The sequence below is a fragment of the Geospiza fortis genome, unplaced genomic scaffold (genome assembly GCF_000277835.1).
Source record: "Geospiza fortis unplaced genomic scaffold, GeoFor_1.0 scaffold181, whole genome shotgun sequence".
NCBI lineage: Eukaryota > Metazoa > Chordata > Aves > Passeriformes > Thraupidae > Geospiza > Geospiza fortis.
This window is the reverse complement of record NW_005054412.1, coordinates 358,925-374,867: the sequence shown is the minus strand read 5'-3', so window position 1 is coordinate 374,867 and position 15,943 is coordinate 358,925. Positions and strand designations below refer to the sequence as shown.

Sequence of the window (15,943 nt, the reverse complement as noted above, 5' to 3'; positions counted from 1 at the left end):
TGACCATGGATAGCAATTAACTTCCAGGAAGACAAAAAAAGCTCATGTGACCTTCCCCACCATTTTACAGACCAGGCATTAAATTTGCAACTCTTCATCAAAGTTCTGCTTGACAGAAAATTCCTCTAATACTATCAAACCCACAGTCACCTAAAGCTGGGCACTCAGGTCCCATTCCCCCTTCTCCAAAACCAAGGAGCATGAAGAAGAAGGCCAAGTGACAAGAGAGATCAGCAGGTTTTGCTCTGCCTTTGCAGGTGACAGTGGGTTTGTAGCCACCACTACAAGTGCAAGAGGGTGGAATTAGATGAATTACAGGTACTGCTGCACTCCAGCACTCAGAGTGAGAGTCTTTCTCAATTTTTGCTAGCCAGTGTTCAACTCATGAACAGGATTGATTTCTACTTTTTGCCTGAAAAATAGGCTTATTTTTGGGTTTGGGTTTGTTTCATTTCTCTTTCCCCAGAACATCCATATCAGAAACTACTTAGTCCTCAGTGTGCACTCAGGGAACCGTTAGGTTTTATGGAAAGCGTGCTGCAGCCCGATCCATGCACTTGGTGAAATGATCCAGGGTGGGAGTTTTACTTTACTGGAAACACTAGCAGTGACCATCTCTGCTGTTTTGCTAAGGTGGTTACTTTGCTGAGATTTTACAAATCCCTCACAGACAAGTTCTTAAAGGCAGTGTTAGAAAACATAGGCCCCACAGTAAACTTATAAAATTTCTCCAGTTACCAAAATGTAAGTCTTGTGAGTAATAAGGAAAAAGACAGCAAGTAACCAGTTGATGGAAACTCCAGTACTCTGGATTTATTGAGGAGGTGTGTGGGCCTCTCGTGGGCTATCAGACCTGGAAACCAGCTTGCCCCCACTCCAGAATAAGGCCCTCCCGCCCAGAGCCCCATTTTATCATACAGGTTAAGCCAGCTAACAACACTCCTGGCACAGTTACACAATGAAGAAAAATATATTCAAGAGACTCATGCAATATTAAAAAAAAAAATCAAACCAAAATAAATAGTATCAGAAGGGTTTTAAAAAGAAAAGAGAAGGAATGCATTGTTAGAAACACAAGCTTACCAGCACATACAATGCATTGTATTTCAGTGAACTTGGGAGAGTTTCTATGCCCGCGTTATGCAAATGCATTGTTCAATCTAAGGTAAGGATTGTGTTTAGTGGGTTTAAAATGACAGTATATAGCTCCACATCTCGCATGGAAAAGGAGGAAAATATATGCTGAGAGCCTGTTGCTGCTCCATGTATTTTGAAACAGGAGCACAGGGGAAGCAGATGCCTTAACAAGCAGAAGGGAGGGGGAGGGTGCGTACTTCAGCATATCTGTAGATTTTCTATATACACTGTCCTTTTAACTACAGGGGAGATTGATACTGAGCATGTGCAATGAAGAGAAAGCTGGCAATGTGGGTGTGAGGGATGGGTGAAGAAAGGGAATGAGGGGGTGTGGCATCTCAATCAAGATTAAAACGAAACTGATAAAGCAGCATATGGACCGGATAACAAATCAAAAAGCATGTTTATCCACTGAAGGAACTGGTTAATGGAGACTGCCAGCACGTTGCCATGGAAACACTGACTGTTGGCGCTGCACCATCTCATACCTTATCCAATACATTCCTGGTTGTTGGTAGTAGTCCAAAGACCCTGATCTCTTGATGGTAAACCCGTGGTCCAGCTGAGCAGAGAGAAATGGGGCAACTCAGTGGATCGACATTAGGCTAGAGAATTCAGACTCCAGAGCAAGCTGTTCCTTATTTAGTGCATATTTACTCTTTTCACTTTCACTCTTATCTAACATCCTAAAGCTATGTACCACAGAGGAAAAAGGAAAAAAAGAAGTAAAGAAATAAAAGAAAAATATACTAATTCTAAATTTGGTCTTGCCAAATTAGAAGCCAATTTCTTGAAACTAAAATGGAGTTTGCAAATCCGTTAGTTAATGCATAATGCATTCATTTAAAAGTCTGAAATATCTTGTTACCTCCAAAGACAGTAGTGCCCTTTTAAGTTGCACATACCAGTAATAGAATATTATCTTTTGCAATTAAACTGAGAAGTTCAAAAATAATAATTTTTAAAAAATTAAATGCAGTGCAACCATCACGAGGAGCAGGCTAGACAGACTACACAAGGCTTAAATTAGACTGCTTCATAATCATGGAATGTGTAAAGATGAAAAGAATCAGGTTTTGATACCCCATCAATCATGGTAATTCATTTCTAAAAATGCGTTAACCTTGGAGAGTAGGACTACTCAGAGCCATGAATAACATTGTTTATCATTTTAGCTTACACCTCATGCTCAAAAAGATAACAGTACAAAACTATTTGGTTTAAAATTGCACCAATTAAAGTCAAAATGGAAATGAACTTAACATTGTGTCCAGGAAATTGTGCTGGTGGTATTACTTAAGGACTATAGATCTTTCAAGTTTAGTTTATCATTAGCAAAATCATGTGCATAGGAACAAAGAAAATGTGTTCTTTTCCCTAACCCTCCTGTGCTGCACTAACAGATGGTAAAACATAATTTAGCTGAATTAGATAAAATTTTGGGGAAAAAATCTTGACAGAGAAACTCTAACTGCTCTAAAACTGTTGCAATGATTTTAAAATTTTTGCTCTATGAAGGGAAAAGGACATTTTGGGCTTCAATAAGAGTGTGGCATATATTTCCAATACTGATGACAGTTTCTAATTCTAAATTCAGAATAGCAGTTCAACACATTTCCAGGTACCAACCACTTAAAGGGGAGTTAGGAACTAACTGCAAATTTAACTTTTTCTTGATGACTCCCCTGCAACTGTAGAATTTAATAATTTATTCTTTTTTTTTTAACAATGCCTGTTTCATCTTATTTAGAATTATTTAAATCATGTTTCCTGTTTAAAACCATGGGAACCCTGTACCTAGAGTTAAATTTGTGTTGGCTTAACTACACTGGTCTGCTATTGCCATCTACTGGCTTCCTTGTATGCTGCACATAAAACACACAAAAGGGATGTTTTCCTAAAAAGCAGATCAAAAATATTGCCCTAAAATTGAATAGCCAAAAATTTATACAGAGAAAACTAGGAAAGTCGCTCCCTAACAAGAGCTGAAACAATTTTGGTGGTGTGGAGATCCTGCCATGAGAAACCCAACTGTGGAAAATGACCCCAGGACAACACAGACAATAGATATGAAAGGATAGCCAAGACAGAGGTTCAGCTTTAAAACTTTAAGCAAAACTTACAGGCTAGGCTTGGCTTCTCCTCCACACCACCCAAGAAATCCCATGACTAAAAATTCCACTTGGCATGGGTAATTTTTATTTTAAAATCGGCAGAATGCAGAGCAACGACCCACACGCTGCCTGCCATTGCCAGGGTCCCCAACCGAGGACCCTGCGAGCAGAAGGGAGCTGCACCAACTTTCTAAGCAGCTTTTCTCCTTTTCTGTTCTACTTGTTTACTCTGCATCTCCAGCTGGAGTTTACTCCCATTGCCAAGAGAAAGACCTCATACAACCTTAACAGCGGATAAGCATTAATCTTTTTCTCTGTCCTAACAATGGCAAAAGTACAAGCACCAAAGTGATGACATACAGGCTTAGATTTAACACTTCAGACAAGGACATATATTAAACGATGCTTAGTTCATACAAGGAATTACAGCACACCTTTGGACTGCAGAAGCATTCTTAAAAAGTGATTTGCACTCTTGGTCGCTCTAGCCACTGTCACTGAAGCCTAAAGGGTACAGCCACAAGGGTACTGTTTTGTGGCCAAACCAAAACAAGTGGAATTGACACCCTTGAAGAACTGAAGAATAAAATCTACCCCAAAATTTTAAAAAGGCTAGTTAATGTAAGCCTGCTTTTATGCTTTTACTGCAGTACCTTTTATAAACACAATCACAGAACTAAAAAATACTGCTCCTATTGAAAAGCTGTATGAGAAACATGATCCTGCAAATATTTTGGAACATGCTTAACAGTAATGTGGCCATTCTGACACAGACTGAAGGGCACTAGCCCAAATGGTCTCCCACAGAGACCAGTAGTCAACGCCTGTGACAAGAGTTTAAGAACAGGGCAAGTAAAGTGATATTTCTCCTACATAGTCTCTCATCAGCAAGCAGTGTTTTTTTGGGACTTGCTAATTCTCTTGCTGTTTTAAAAGCTAGCTCTCCAATTAAAAATTTGCTGGCAAAGCTATTTTGGTTCAGGGGAATTTTTTCCCAACTGACATAGTTACTCTGGCAGAACTTTTAATGATGTATTATTGCATCAACAGAAAAGTCTCTTTGCTTGTATAGTTAATTTTGTTTGAGAAATCATTCTACTACATCAGCAAAGGAACTGCTTTGCTAGGCATGCACATGTTCATTAGGGTAGTTTGTCCAAGCTGATGAATCCTTTCAAATGTGGACAAACTTGAAGTCTGGACACATGCACGAGAAGTAAGATGTCTCTGCCTTGGATAGACGGAGACAACTTTTACTGAGATTATCACATCAATAAAGCAGACATAAGTCTGAACCAAAGGAATCAATGTAATCTGGACATTGCTGAAGGAAGCAGTAGCCACAGAAGTTGTAAAAACACATGTAGTTTCAAACTTCCTTTCAGTCAAGCTGACCAGAGATACATCTTTAGGAATTTAATTTTCATATTGTAGTTTTAATTGGTGCATATGGTAAATATTCCTTGAGATCTTTGAGGTGTTACTTTTTACCACCAGAGAAAACAGGCATATAATATCACATCATACCAATGTGAGGACAAACTAAGAACTAAATACCACATATTAGCAAGCTCTGTACATAAACAGGGTTATAATACTCAAAATAATGATAATATTTATCTTTCTACTATTAAGCTGCAGAAATATAAGCACATATTAACACATTTTCACAAACACAGACACATATGTGTTATATAATATACAGATGGCAATTCTATATATTATATACACAAGCACTCTCTCAAAAAGTATGTAAACATACAGGCAGGCACAAACCCCCAGTATTTTTTTAGCAAATATGGTTAGTGCATGTCCTTAGTGCCAAACAATATGTTACAGCATCTATACATACTTTGAAAGTTCTAAATCTAGAGCAGCCTTTGTTAATACGATTTAATTTTAGCTTATTTGAGATTTCACAGTTAAAGGGAGATTCCCAAACATAAAATTCTGGTGACATGCATGTCAAATGTATATTAAATAGACTACCAAATGCAGAAACAACATTTAGAGACATTGTTGCTCTGCTTTTGGCCTTCTTTTACATATTAAATTATTTTTGTAGAAAACAAAACTAATTTATTCATAAAATGGAAATTATCTAGCATTCTGAAACATTACCAAAACACTAAAGAGGTCTGTATTTCCCTATCTCTTCTAAGTATTCTAAACATTTCTACTTTATAGGCCAAGTTGCAGGATCAATTGTGTCAGAATATAAAGTTTGCCCACAGAGATGATCCCTAAAAACAATCTGTTAATTTTCCATACACTAAAAAACAATAAAAGTCATTAAGAATATAAATAATCATACACATTTTTCCTGATGTTTTGCAGTGTACAGATTCACTACAGTGCCTTTTTCATTACTCGGGTGTTAAACTGCTGCAAACAATTCCTTGGCAAAGTAACTGGGGCAAATAAAATAAAGAGGAGGGCAGGGAAATTAAAAACATAAAGGAGGCAAGGGATGGATGAGGACAGAGGCATCATTTCTTGCTTTTAAGCTTTGAAGTCATTAGCATGGAGGATTTGAGCAGTAATTCTCATGGACAAGCGTGCTGGCAGTCCATTCAATAGGAACACGGTTTCAGCTAGTCTATAAAGAACATACCTGCAGTTCAGATGAGCAATGGGTATGTGATGTTTTAGTTGTGGGAGAGTTGCTGCAGTATTATTGCTTAAAAATGAAAATAAATAAATGCTGACTATGTTAGCTGATGACTGAAAAAATCTAGAAGAAGCATGAGGAACAACTTGCTGCCATGTTGAGGACATTTAGGGTAGGAAAGAGTAAAGAAAAAAATATGAGAGAGGCACAGTTTGAAATTTTAGTACTTATACCAAGTAACTTTGAGAGTATCCCTTTTGCTGCACAAGCACTTCACACCTGTGAGCCAGATTGCATGTGCTGAGCTGAATTTATTTCATGCTGATTTAACTCAACACTGGAGGGGCTGAGCTGAGAAACATGAAAGTGGAAACAGTACAAGAAAGTGTACATGTGCAGTCACACCACCTGCAATTTATGGAAGCTGGGAATGAACACTGAGTAATCTGATATGGGAATGGTTACGTTTAACATGTCACATTTTTAGTGACTTTTTGGAGTGTTCACATTACTATGAGTAATAAAGGAAAGCTTACAAACACAAGCAGATGTATCAAAAATGTGAAGGATGTGCATGTTACTATTCAATGGCATTAGTATGAATAATCTCTTCATATGCTGAATATATCCTATGTCCATGTATATGTAATACACATGTTCATCTGTGAGGAAAAAATACACTTGTATGTGATGTATGCTCCACTGAGGATGCCATTGAAATCTCAGTAAAGCTTGGTCAAAATTTTGGCCAAGCTTTGTTTCAGACACTCCGACATGTTCAAACCTGGAATGGCTCCACTGGAATTGCAATGTGACAGAAGGCAGCAAAAAGTTCCATTAAGTCTTTACCCCATTAAATACTTCTGCTGACAGGGAAGCAGGTTGTGTGTAGCACTACAATAAAATGCTGCTGCCCAGCTAAATCTGAAGTGGTTAGACTCATGTTAACCATGAAGGCAGCAGTGAGGCATCACAGCTCTCTTTCATGTCTTCAGAGAGGAGAGGCTTAGGCTGCCATAGAGATTTTCAATTAAATTCTGAAGAAATTTCCATTTTAAAGTGGTTCTGTCCTCCTACAGTCTCTGTGTGGCCTAAATCCATTTAATGAGTCTGCTGCCAAGTAAAATGTCATGATACCACAGTTCAAATTGTTGAATTTACGTTGGAGTTAGGTCCACTGATCTTCTGGTAAAATGTGGAACTGTGTTCTGTGTGTACAGTTATACCTCCTAGGGCAGTTAAATAACAATGTGACTCACAAGGAGAACCAAAGGAGAAGTTGTGCAGGATACCAGAGTCTAACGATGCTGATATTAATTAAATGTTATTTAAATATTAACCCTCTTTGGTTTTTTTGGTGTCATAAACACAAAACTGGCTGGTGGGCTCATAAATCTGTTTCATCTGTGTATTTCAGATGCTTACTGCTATGACAGAAACTCCAGCTGCTGTGCTGTTCGGCTTAGGGCCTGTGTTGAAATGCTTCTTTATCTTCCCAGCTACTGAGAGCTGATGTTCATTCTCTGGAAGGCCATCATCCTGCAGATAAATAAAGCAGAATAAAACTTCAGAGAGGAAAGACCAAAAAAAGAGGAACTGTGAGGTGATTCTGATAGGTCCCATCAATCCAGAAAAGTTTACAAAATATTTGTATTAAAATATGGGTCAATCATTTCTCCATCAATACATTTAAGGTACTTACAAGATGAACACATTATGGCACCAAGCAGTCTCTCTCTTCTTCTTTGCCCTATATTTTCTTCTCAAACTTTAGGTAATGTTCATTAATGATAATTGTTAAACATTTCATTTTCCTTACCATTTCTTACAATTTTCTTTCATTAATTACACTACCCAGTTATTTTTATGCCCATTGATATTTCAAAACCTGAGGACTTCAGATGTGTTTAAGATTCTGTTTACTCATCACATAAATTTAATGATAATGACCTCAAAATAAAAAGTCTCCAAGATATTACAAAAACAAGAGGCTGGACTGGGACATTACTCCTTCCAGCTGAGACTTCTTGCTTTGGAGAGCAAACCTGGATACCTGCACCTAGGGAGACTGGCATCCTCCATACTGAACAGAAACCCTGACAGAAAGAATGGAGTTTGTGGTTTTGCACAAGTCCACAGACTGAATTTAAACCCAGGAAAAGAGGAGTGTTTTTCAGAAATTGTAGCAAAGATCCTTAAAAACATGCAAAAAACACTACTAAGTGAGACTTCCCCCCTAGCAGCATATGCAGGTTTTCAGGCAACAAATATGCAGAACACGTGGAATAGGAAACAAAATGTACAACAGGCAAAATATACAGAACCATGTGCCATAGTCATCTCTGACTGGTGCTGCATGGTGTGTATAGGAATAAACAACTGAAATAATTCTTGAACTCTACTTAGGCAAAATCCTAGCAGAATAAAGGCAAACAAGAAAATATCAGAATAGTGAGAGATGACAGACACTTTTTTCTTTTATTTTTCAGCCATTTCGAGTGCCCTTAAAGAGTTACAGAGCTGCTGCAGTAAATCGTGAGTTCAGTGAGTGTATGGGAATTTTAGGGAGGTTGGTAGGGTTTGTTATTTATTTAGCTTGGAGAGTTTGTGTTTAGAGATCCCTTACTCACCCCTTAACAAAATGTCTCAGCTGGCAAAATATGGTCAAGTGCACACAGCTGCAAAACACAAAACAAAACAATAGAACCCAGTAGCTGATTATTGTCTATCACTGGGGAGTCCTGGCTCGGTGGTATATGACCCCTAAAAATAACCTGCTTCCCGTTGACCTTGCCTTTCCCAGAAGAAAGCTATTCTGTAAAGTGAACTCCTCATCACGAGAGGAGGGAAGAAAAATGAAATCATTCTCTTAGCTTTCTTGACATGAAAGTCTGCCAAGAGTTCATGTCATCTTGTCAAAAGACTAAATTACAAACAAGACAATAGTTACCAAGACTGTGGTCATATTTTATTGGTGAAGCACCACACCCACAGCTCCTGTGGCAACATGCCACAGACACATAGTTTGGGCTCCAGCTTTCAGATGAAATACCTTCCAGCCCAGTTTAAGATGCAGCATAGGGATACATCAGAATTCCTCTATTGTTACTTAGTTTTTATTACTACTGTTGGTGCCATCTGATGTTTAGTAGTTCTCTTTTATTCAAAAATGCTTTATAAAGAAATCAATATATATAAAAATGGCTCCTAGAATTATTTCAGTCAACAATAAGATAGCTATTGAGGGTGAGAGATGACAGCTGTTTATCGAAATACAAAACAAGTTGCACTGCAGTTTTAAAAGGCAAGAAGTGAAAAAAACACCCCATCTAATATCAAATTGATCAGAATCATCAGGATAAGTTGTAGAACTGGAGAACAGCGTAAACACTTCTGACAAGAATTTCATTGGGTTGCTGAAAGGGAGGGATGTCAAACCCTGAAGAGGTTAACTGTTTCTTTCTCCTATTCTAAGTCTTTGCTTTTGGCAGTGGGCTAGGATTACAGAATTTCATCTCAGCCTTAGCATTAATCACAAGATTCTTTTTTTAAGGTGACCAGTTATTTTTGTTGCTCCAGCTGGGAACTTTAGAGAGTCATGAGCTTCAGATGTTGACTGCTAATAGTCTGAAAGAAGAGCTCTTCCGTGCATACCTCAGGAGCTGAGCAGTCAAAAGAGTTTGAAAACTCTGGCTCAGAATTTGAGTTTTCACATGGACAATATAAACTGCTTGGAATGTTAACACATTTTTGTTTTTTGTTTTGGGCTGTTTTGTTTTGGTTTTTGTTTGTTTGTTTGTTTGGGTTTTTTAATCAGCCTCTACAAAATACCTTTCATGGTCTATTTACAAAAATTCAAAATAAAAAAACAACAAAAAAGAGGCAAAAGGTCTTGGACAAAATCTAGTAATTAATAAAAACTGTTTTCATGTTTGCATTGTTCTCTGTGGCAGGAGACATTGCCACTCAAAGTGTTATAAAGATGTTATGAAGCTCAGGATTCCCAGACTCCTACTGCCCTGGAGCACTTAGATCCATTTCACAAGATGGTCACAAGAGCTTTACTTTCCAAGTCTAAAAATGTCAGATGAATAGATCATTACACAAGTAACAGCAGGAAATTAGAGTAAACAGAAGTGCTGGAAAAGCTTTTGGACACTGTTTCCTTTAAGGATTCTAAGGAAATTTTTTTTTGTGCAGTGTCCTAGGGTGTATCCAAAAGTAATGCAGCTGCAAAATAAGGAATGCCTTTTAAAATTAATTTTCTTACAAATGTTTAGCTTAATGATACTTATTGCTTGGCTATTAATTTCTTTTGGACACAAATTTCCAAGGCAGACATAGTGAGGGAAAAATATAAAAGCTCCAGGTTCTCTAATTCTTTTTAGGCTGGTGTGTGCCATCTTCCTCTTCCAGCAACAACACACATTTCATATTGATTATTTTAACAGAGAAGGATTTACAGAATGCAAGCCATCCCTTTCAGCATTCGCTGCTCAGGGATGTATTAGGAAACATTTACTACTTATACAAAGAAGAATGAGTTTGTCCTGTAACTTGTTTCAGGTTATCAATAACATCAAAGTTTAAAATGCCAGACCTCAAGCTTCCTGCATCTTTTATAAATCTTTAACTTTGCAAAAAAAAAAAAAAATTGAGCAGGTAAAGTAAAGATTTGGGGTCCCTGTAGGGGAAGTATAAACTAATGGATTTTTTTCCAGGTCTAAGTGTACTGCATAGGAGAGATGATGCCAAATAAACAAAATGGAGGGGGCAAAGAACTGCTGCTGAATTGCATTTAGAATTCAAGATCTCCATCTGTGGCAATGGCATGTCGCCAGCATCTTTTCAGGTTTTGTTTTTTTGAATTGAAAACATCTGGGATATTATTCACATCGAAACTGCTTTACTGGTCTGACTCTGACCATAACAAGCTTTGCAGTTTCCAAGAGGAATCCAGATATTTTTATAGAAAAACTTAAACTGAAACGAGGGTTTGCTCCTACTGAAACTGTCAAAGCACATTCCAGGAATCTCAGCAATTTACCAAGTAATCACATAATAAGCAGCTATAAAGTAGAATTGTTATTTACAATCTACAAAATGGTTTTATACAGTGTAAGCAGTTACAACACTTCTATCAAAGGTTTGATCAAAGAGAGAAAATGTTTCTTAAAATTGTCAAAGAAAACACATGCTTGCTTTTCAAGCCAGCTGTTCTATGTAGTATTTTAGCTGTAGCTTTAACACTCCGAATAGGTTCAAAACTGAAATAAGGGAAGTGTTGTAGTGAGCCCTATCCCAGCTGAAACTAATAGAGAAAGTAAACTCCAGCATTTGACACCATGGAAAAGTATTAAAGTGGGTTACCTGTGAAAATGGAGTGTACGTGAAAATTCCATGTGCCATTTCTTCTCAGAAAGACAGTATACACATAATTGCTCAGGTAATTACAACACATAGGTTGTGGAGCCTTTTGTAAACAGGGATTACATTAATTCTCTCCTGAGGCTGGGAAAATGAGGTCCAGGGAGGCTGACAGATTTTCAGCTGATCCAGCCAGTGATGGCAGAGGTATGTCTAGTTGGATCTGACACTGTACATTCTACCTCTGTGCATCAACAGGCTGCCCCTGCTAGCTTATCTACTGATACTGCCCAGACACACTTCAGGGAAGTGCCCTTTCTCATGGAACCAACCATTTAAGCGCCTGTTTCAACTCAGCCATGTTCTTATTTCTTCTGATGTGAACTAGGATTGTAGTGCCATCTAGTTAATTCGATGCCCAGTATTAAGTGCTTCCATGTGTGATGCCTTGAAATGGGAGCAATGTTTGCAATGTGTTAAAGCACTTTCCTGAACTGCTCCCAGTGCTAGACTTTTTCCTCCCAGAAAAAAATATATGGAGGACATAAGAAAATTCAAAAACAATTTTGATGCGCATTATGAACTATCTCTAGTGTAATGATGCAGACAAAACACTATTTTTTTTCAGTTGTTAAAAGCAGTAGAAAAAAAGGAATTACAGAATTGTCATGGAATATTTGTTTCACTTACTTATATAGACAGAACTGCTACAGGTTTTGATTGCAGAGAATTATTACCAGCATAAAACTGCAAGTGCACCAGAGCTAGACCAAAGATGAATTGATCGCCGCATGTTGTTTCTAATCACAGGCACTCTTTAAGAAGTAGTATATTTAATAGAAGCAAGTAGATCTTGAACTTTCCCTGGTATATCATCTAGTTCATGCCAAACAAGTACCTAAGAACTTTGTGAGCCAAGAGCTCTATCCAGACCACTATATTTAATATGCACCAATGGGATCATCCTCCAAAAATGTATTAAATTGTCTTTTGAGTCCATTTATATCAGCTCTCTACACCACCTTCTGGCAAAGGGTTCCGCACGTTAACTTATTGCACAGAAATTCAGGAATTTGCCAAGGTGCTTCAGTGACCAGAGCTCAGGTTTTTCTAGCATACCTCTGCAGCGTTAAAAGTCTTTAGACCCCAGCTCCTCTCCCCTGCTATCCTCACTAGCAGGTACTATTGAGGGCAGGGAAGCAGATCCTCATGTCACTTGCACACCATCACCATCGTATTACTGCCAAAGAGCTGCACCTCTTCTTTTTTATACATCACACTAAAATGGCTTTTTAAAACACATCATGGTGTAACAATTAAAAAAAAAGTATCTGAGGGTAGCATTAACATTTCAAATAGATCTTTCAGAAAAAATGGAAGATTAGTGACCACTTCCTTAAGTGGTGTAAGCAAGTGACATTTCAGTAATCTCAGCAGCAGTGTGCAGGCTCACACTGTGGGTGACTGGGCCTCTCTGTGGCTTCTGATCAGTCACTTCCATCTCTTCCTCTTCAGCACTCCAGAAATCTCCACACGTCCTCCTCCCATGGAGACAGAGAGACCCCTCAATCATCATAAGGCATTATAAACTGTGACAGAACGCTATGTCCAAGGATAGCCCCTGGCACCAAGGAAAATAAATGTTTCAGCTGCTTGAATGTCATCTTCAAAATTAAAAGATTTTCATCAGATATCGTCCTGGATCCTTGCATTCTTCATACACCACAGAAGGGCTCTGCACGTTAATACCATTTACAATTTAAAAAGTAGTTTGAGTAATAAGGGAGCCCTCCAAGCTTATAGCATGTACTTGGAAAATACTTAAGTGATCACTACTACCCTATATGGAGGACTCTTTCATAAAAAAAAAAATTAATATCTGAGGTGACTGTATATTTGAATTTTTAGAATAGTTTTTTAGTGAGAAAGGGATTTTGGACACAGCAGTTCAGGGACCAAAGAGTATTCCAGAGAGCACTGCACACTCAAACTTGCAACAAACAAAATGAAGCATTATTTCCTCTTCTTGTATTTTTTTTCACTGTTCATCCCAACTGTGTTTCTTTTCTCAGCTGTCCCTTCTGAATTAGAATATGGATTATCCCAATTTTTTATTTTTGTCATCCAAATATTTTAAAACATGTTAAATAGTCTGGAATAATTAACAAATCTTAAATACCGTCAGAAGCTAAATATTATTCTAAATGTTTCCCTGTTCCATTCTGGATCAAGTAGGTTTAACAGTATGGGCTATATTTCAGTAACTCTTAATCATGACTGTGAGATTTTTCAGTCCACCTCATCTCATGAGAATAAAATGTGTCACTGAACCTGCAAGCTGAGAGAGATATACATTTATCAAATTGGATTGAGATTTGTTGAAAGTCCATTTCAGAGAAAATGTAGCTGAGCACACACAAAATAATGACAACTCCAAGGTACACAATACAGTAAATCAGCCTGTAACCCAGTGGATTTGCAGTTAAATCTGTGGCATCTTTAGGATGTGCTGGCTTCCAAAAGGGCATAGCAAGGGCTTGACACAAAAGAACTCAAAGGTGCCCAATTGCAAGAAGCATCTACAAGTCTGAAAATACTTACATTAACCCATGGATGCTCAAGAACTTGCAAGGCAGAGAATCGCAGATCTACATCTACTTGAAGCATCATTGTGATAAGTTCCTGAGAAATAGAATACAGGGTTGAAATTAAAGAACACTTTCAAAGAACAGATCAATAGTTCATACACTCAAGAACTCTTTAACTGATTTTGTAAGAGTGCTCAGAGAGACTGAACTACTGACTGGAGAAATATACTAAGATTATTCAAAAAATAGAAAAACTACGAACTGATGAACTCCCAGATGAACTTCTAAATCAATATCTGACAGTATCTTGAAAAGCTAGAAGACAGTTCTGAGTTACAGTTCTGAAGCCACTGTTTAAGAGAAAAGCACTTAATACATAATGTGCAAAACAGATGGCCCCATGAAATTAAGTTAGCTTTCCATTAAGAAAAAAGCCAATTCCTCTGTAGGAAAAAAAAAGCCAGCAAATACAGTTTTACTTTAAACTCTTGTTTGAATAACATCGAAGATATTAAAAAAACCCTGACACTAAAAGTCATTATTTTTCATCCTCTGATTTTCTCTGCAATTGCCTAGATTATTTTATTCACAGAGTGGAGTGCATGGAAACGGTAGGGCAATATGACAGCAAATAAATGTGCATTGCCAAAGACCAAAGCTAGTCATTCTTATTTACAAGAATAACTTAAATGGATAGGCTAAGGCTTCAAACCAGAATTTTTAGACAGAACTATTTGGCAGAAGGAGTTTCACAGGAAAACCCACTGGCAAAGGACTTGCAAGGTTCCCATTAATGATGCTATGAAATAATGCCTGCTACAACACAATGATTTGGTTTAGAGGACTTCCAACTCTATGACTGTATCTCATTCTTTAACCTCATTAGTTAGAAGGCTCCACATACCTGTTAAAAGCAGGATGTAACTCTCCAAAGAATGGAGATTCAGAGCTACTCTCATACCTGCATCCACCTCCAAATTTAACTTTTTTTTTCTTGTGATTAATCAAACCCTGTCACACTGAAGGAAACAGGAAGACAGTTTTTCATAGATTGCCTTACAGACCAGAGAAGTAAACTGACTGAAAGTAAGCACTTATCTACCTACAGAATGACCATGTGATTTTTTTTTACATTCACATATGTATTTTGTCTCTGTCCACATATATTTATACAGATGACTACAGCGAATGCCAGATCCCTAGAAAATCTTTGAGTTAAACTGTTGCTCTAGTGAATTGGTGAGAGTTAAAAAAACCTGATATGCTTTGCAAGTATAATGAACTCTGTCAAGGTCTGTATCTGTAAATAATTATATCTGCCTTAGCGCACCAAAGACTGCAGGTCAAGAGCTGTGATCAGAACAAGTCTGTATTTCATACCACTCTGCAACAATAAGGCAATGGGAGGCCTGGTTCTTTGACGGGAAGAAAGAAGAGACATAACATCTAATGGGGTCAATAAGGGAAATCAGCCTCTCCAAATATTATTAGATAACATTCAAAGGCTCCAGATTGGTACCTGGTGCCCCTCATAAGTACATACAAAGCACAGTCCAAGAGAGCTTTTCAGCTAGGAAGTGAATTACTTTAATTTTCTCTTAATCAATAAGGGCTGCTGGTATCTGTGTTGTGTGAGAAAACATATAGAGATACGATGTCCATTTCAGAATGGGGCCCATTTCAAAACCTCCTGGAGTCTGAGACAGTAACCAAATGAAACATAATTGGTGACCCAGAGGAATTTATAGCTGCAGCAGGAGATGTATGAGACATGTCAAATACAGGACTGTGAAAGGACAGCATGCACTATGCACTCCCACTGGAAATAATATTGCAGAAGAAAATAGCATCAACTATAAAATTCACCTTTGCAGAGTCAGAAACATTGTCCCAATATGGAGATGGAAAATCCATCTGTCCCATCAAAATTTGATCAAAAAGCACTTCTTGGTCATCTCCACTTCTGTAAAGTAAAAACCAAAGAAAACCAACAACAAAACCCAAAAAGAAATTATTTTCAGATGTGGATTCAATAGACTTCTTAAAATTGCTTTTAATTGATCATGCCTTAGTATGTTTTTGGAAGATGTTAATTGCCCCAAACATGCAGCCATGGGTGTTAATAA

At 37.7% G+C, this 15,943-nt stretch overlaps 1 protein-coding gene across 5 annotated transcripts in view; it reads right to left on the bottom strand.

Moving 5' to 3' along the window:
- DCLK1 (doublecortin like kinase 1) overlaps positions 1–15,943 on the bottom strand; it is a 224,247-nt gene that overhangs the window by 8,420 nt on the left and 199,884 nt on the right. For 3 of the 5 annotated variants that reach the window (XM_031061410.1, XM_005426354.3, XM_005426356.3), the window contains 3 exons: positions 15,684–15,780; positions 13,831–13,911; positions 7,288–7,401 (listed from right to left, as the gene is read on the bottom strand). In XM_031061410.1, coding sequence (XP_030917270.1) covers positions 7,288–7,401; positions 13,831–13,911; positions 15,684–15,780 — 292 coding nt within the window. Of the gene's footprint in view, positions 1–1,625; positions 1,700–7,287; positions 7,402–13,830; positions 13,912–15,683; positions 15,781–15,943 lie in introns of all 5 variants that reach the window. The other 2 variants (XM_005426355.3, XM_031061411.1) reach the window with 1 other exon arrangement.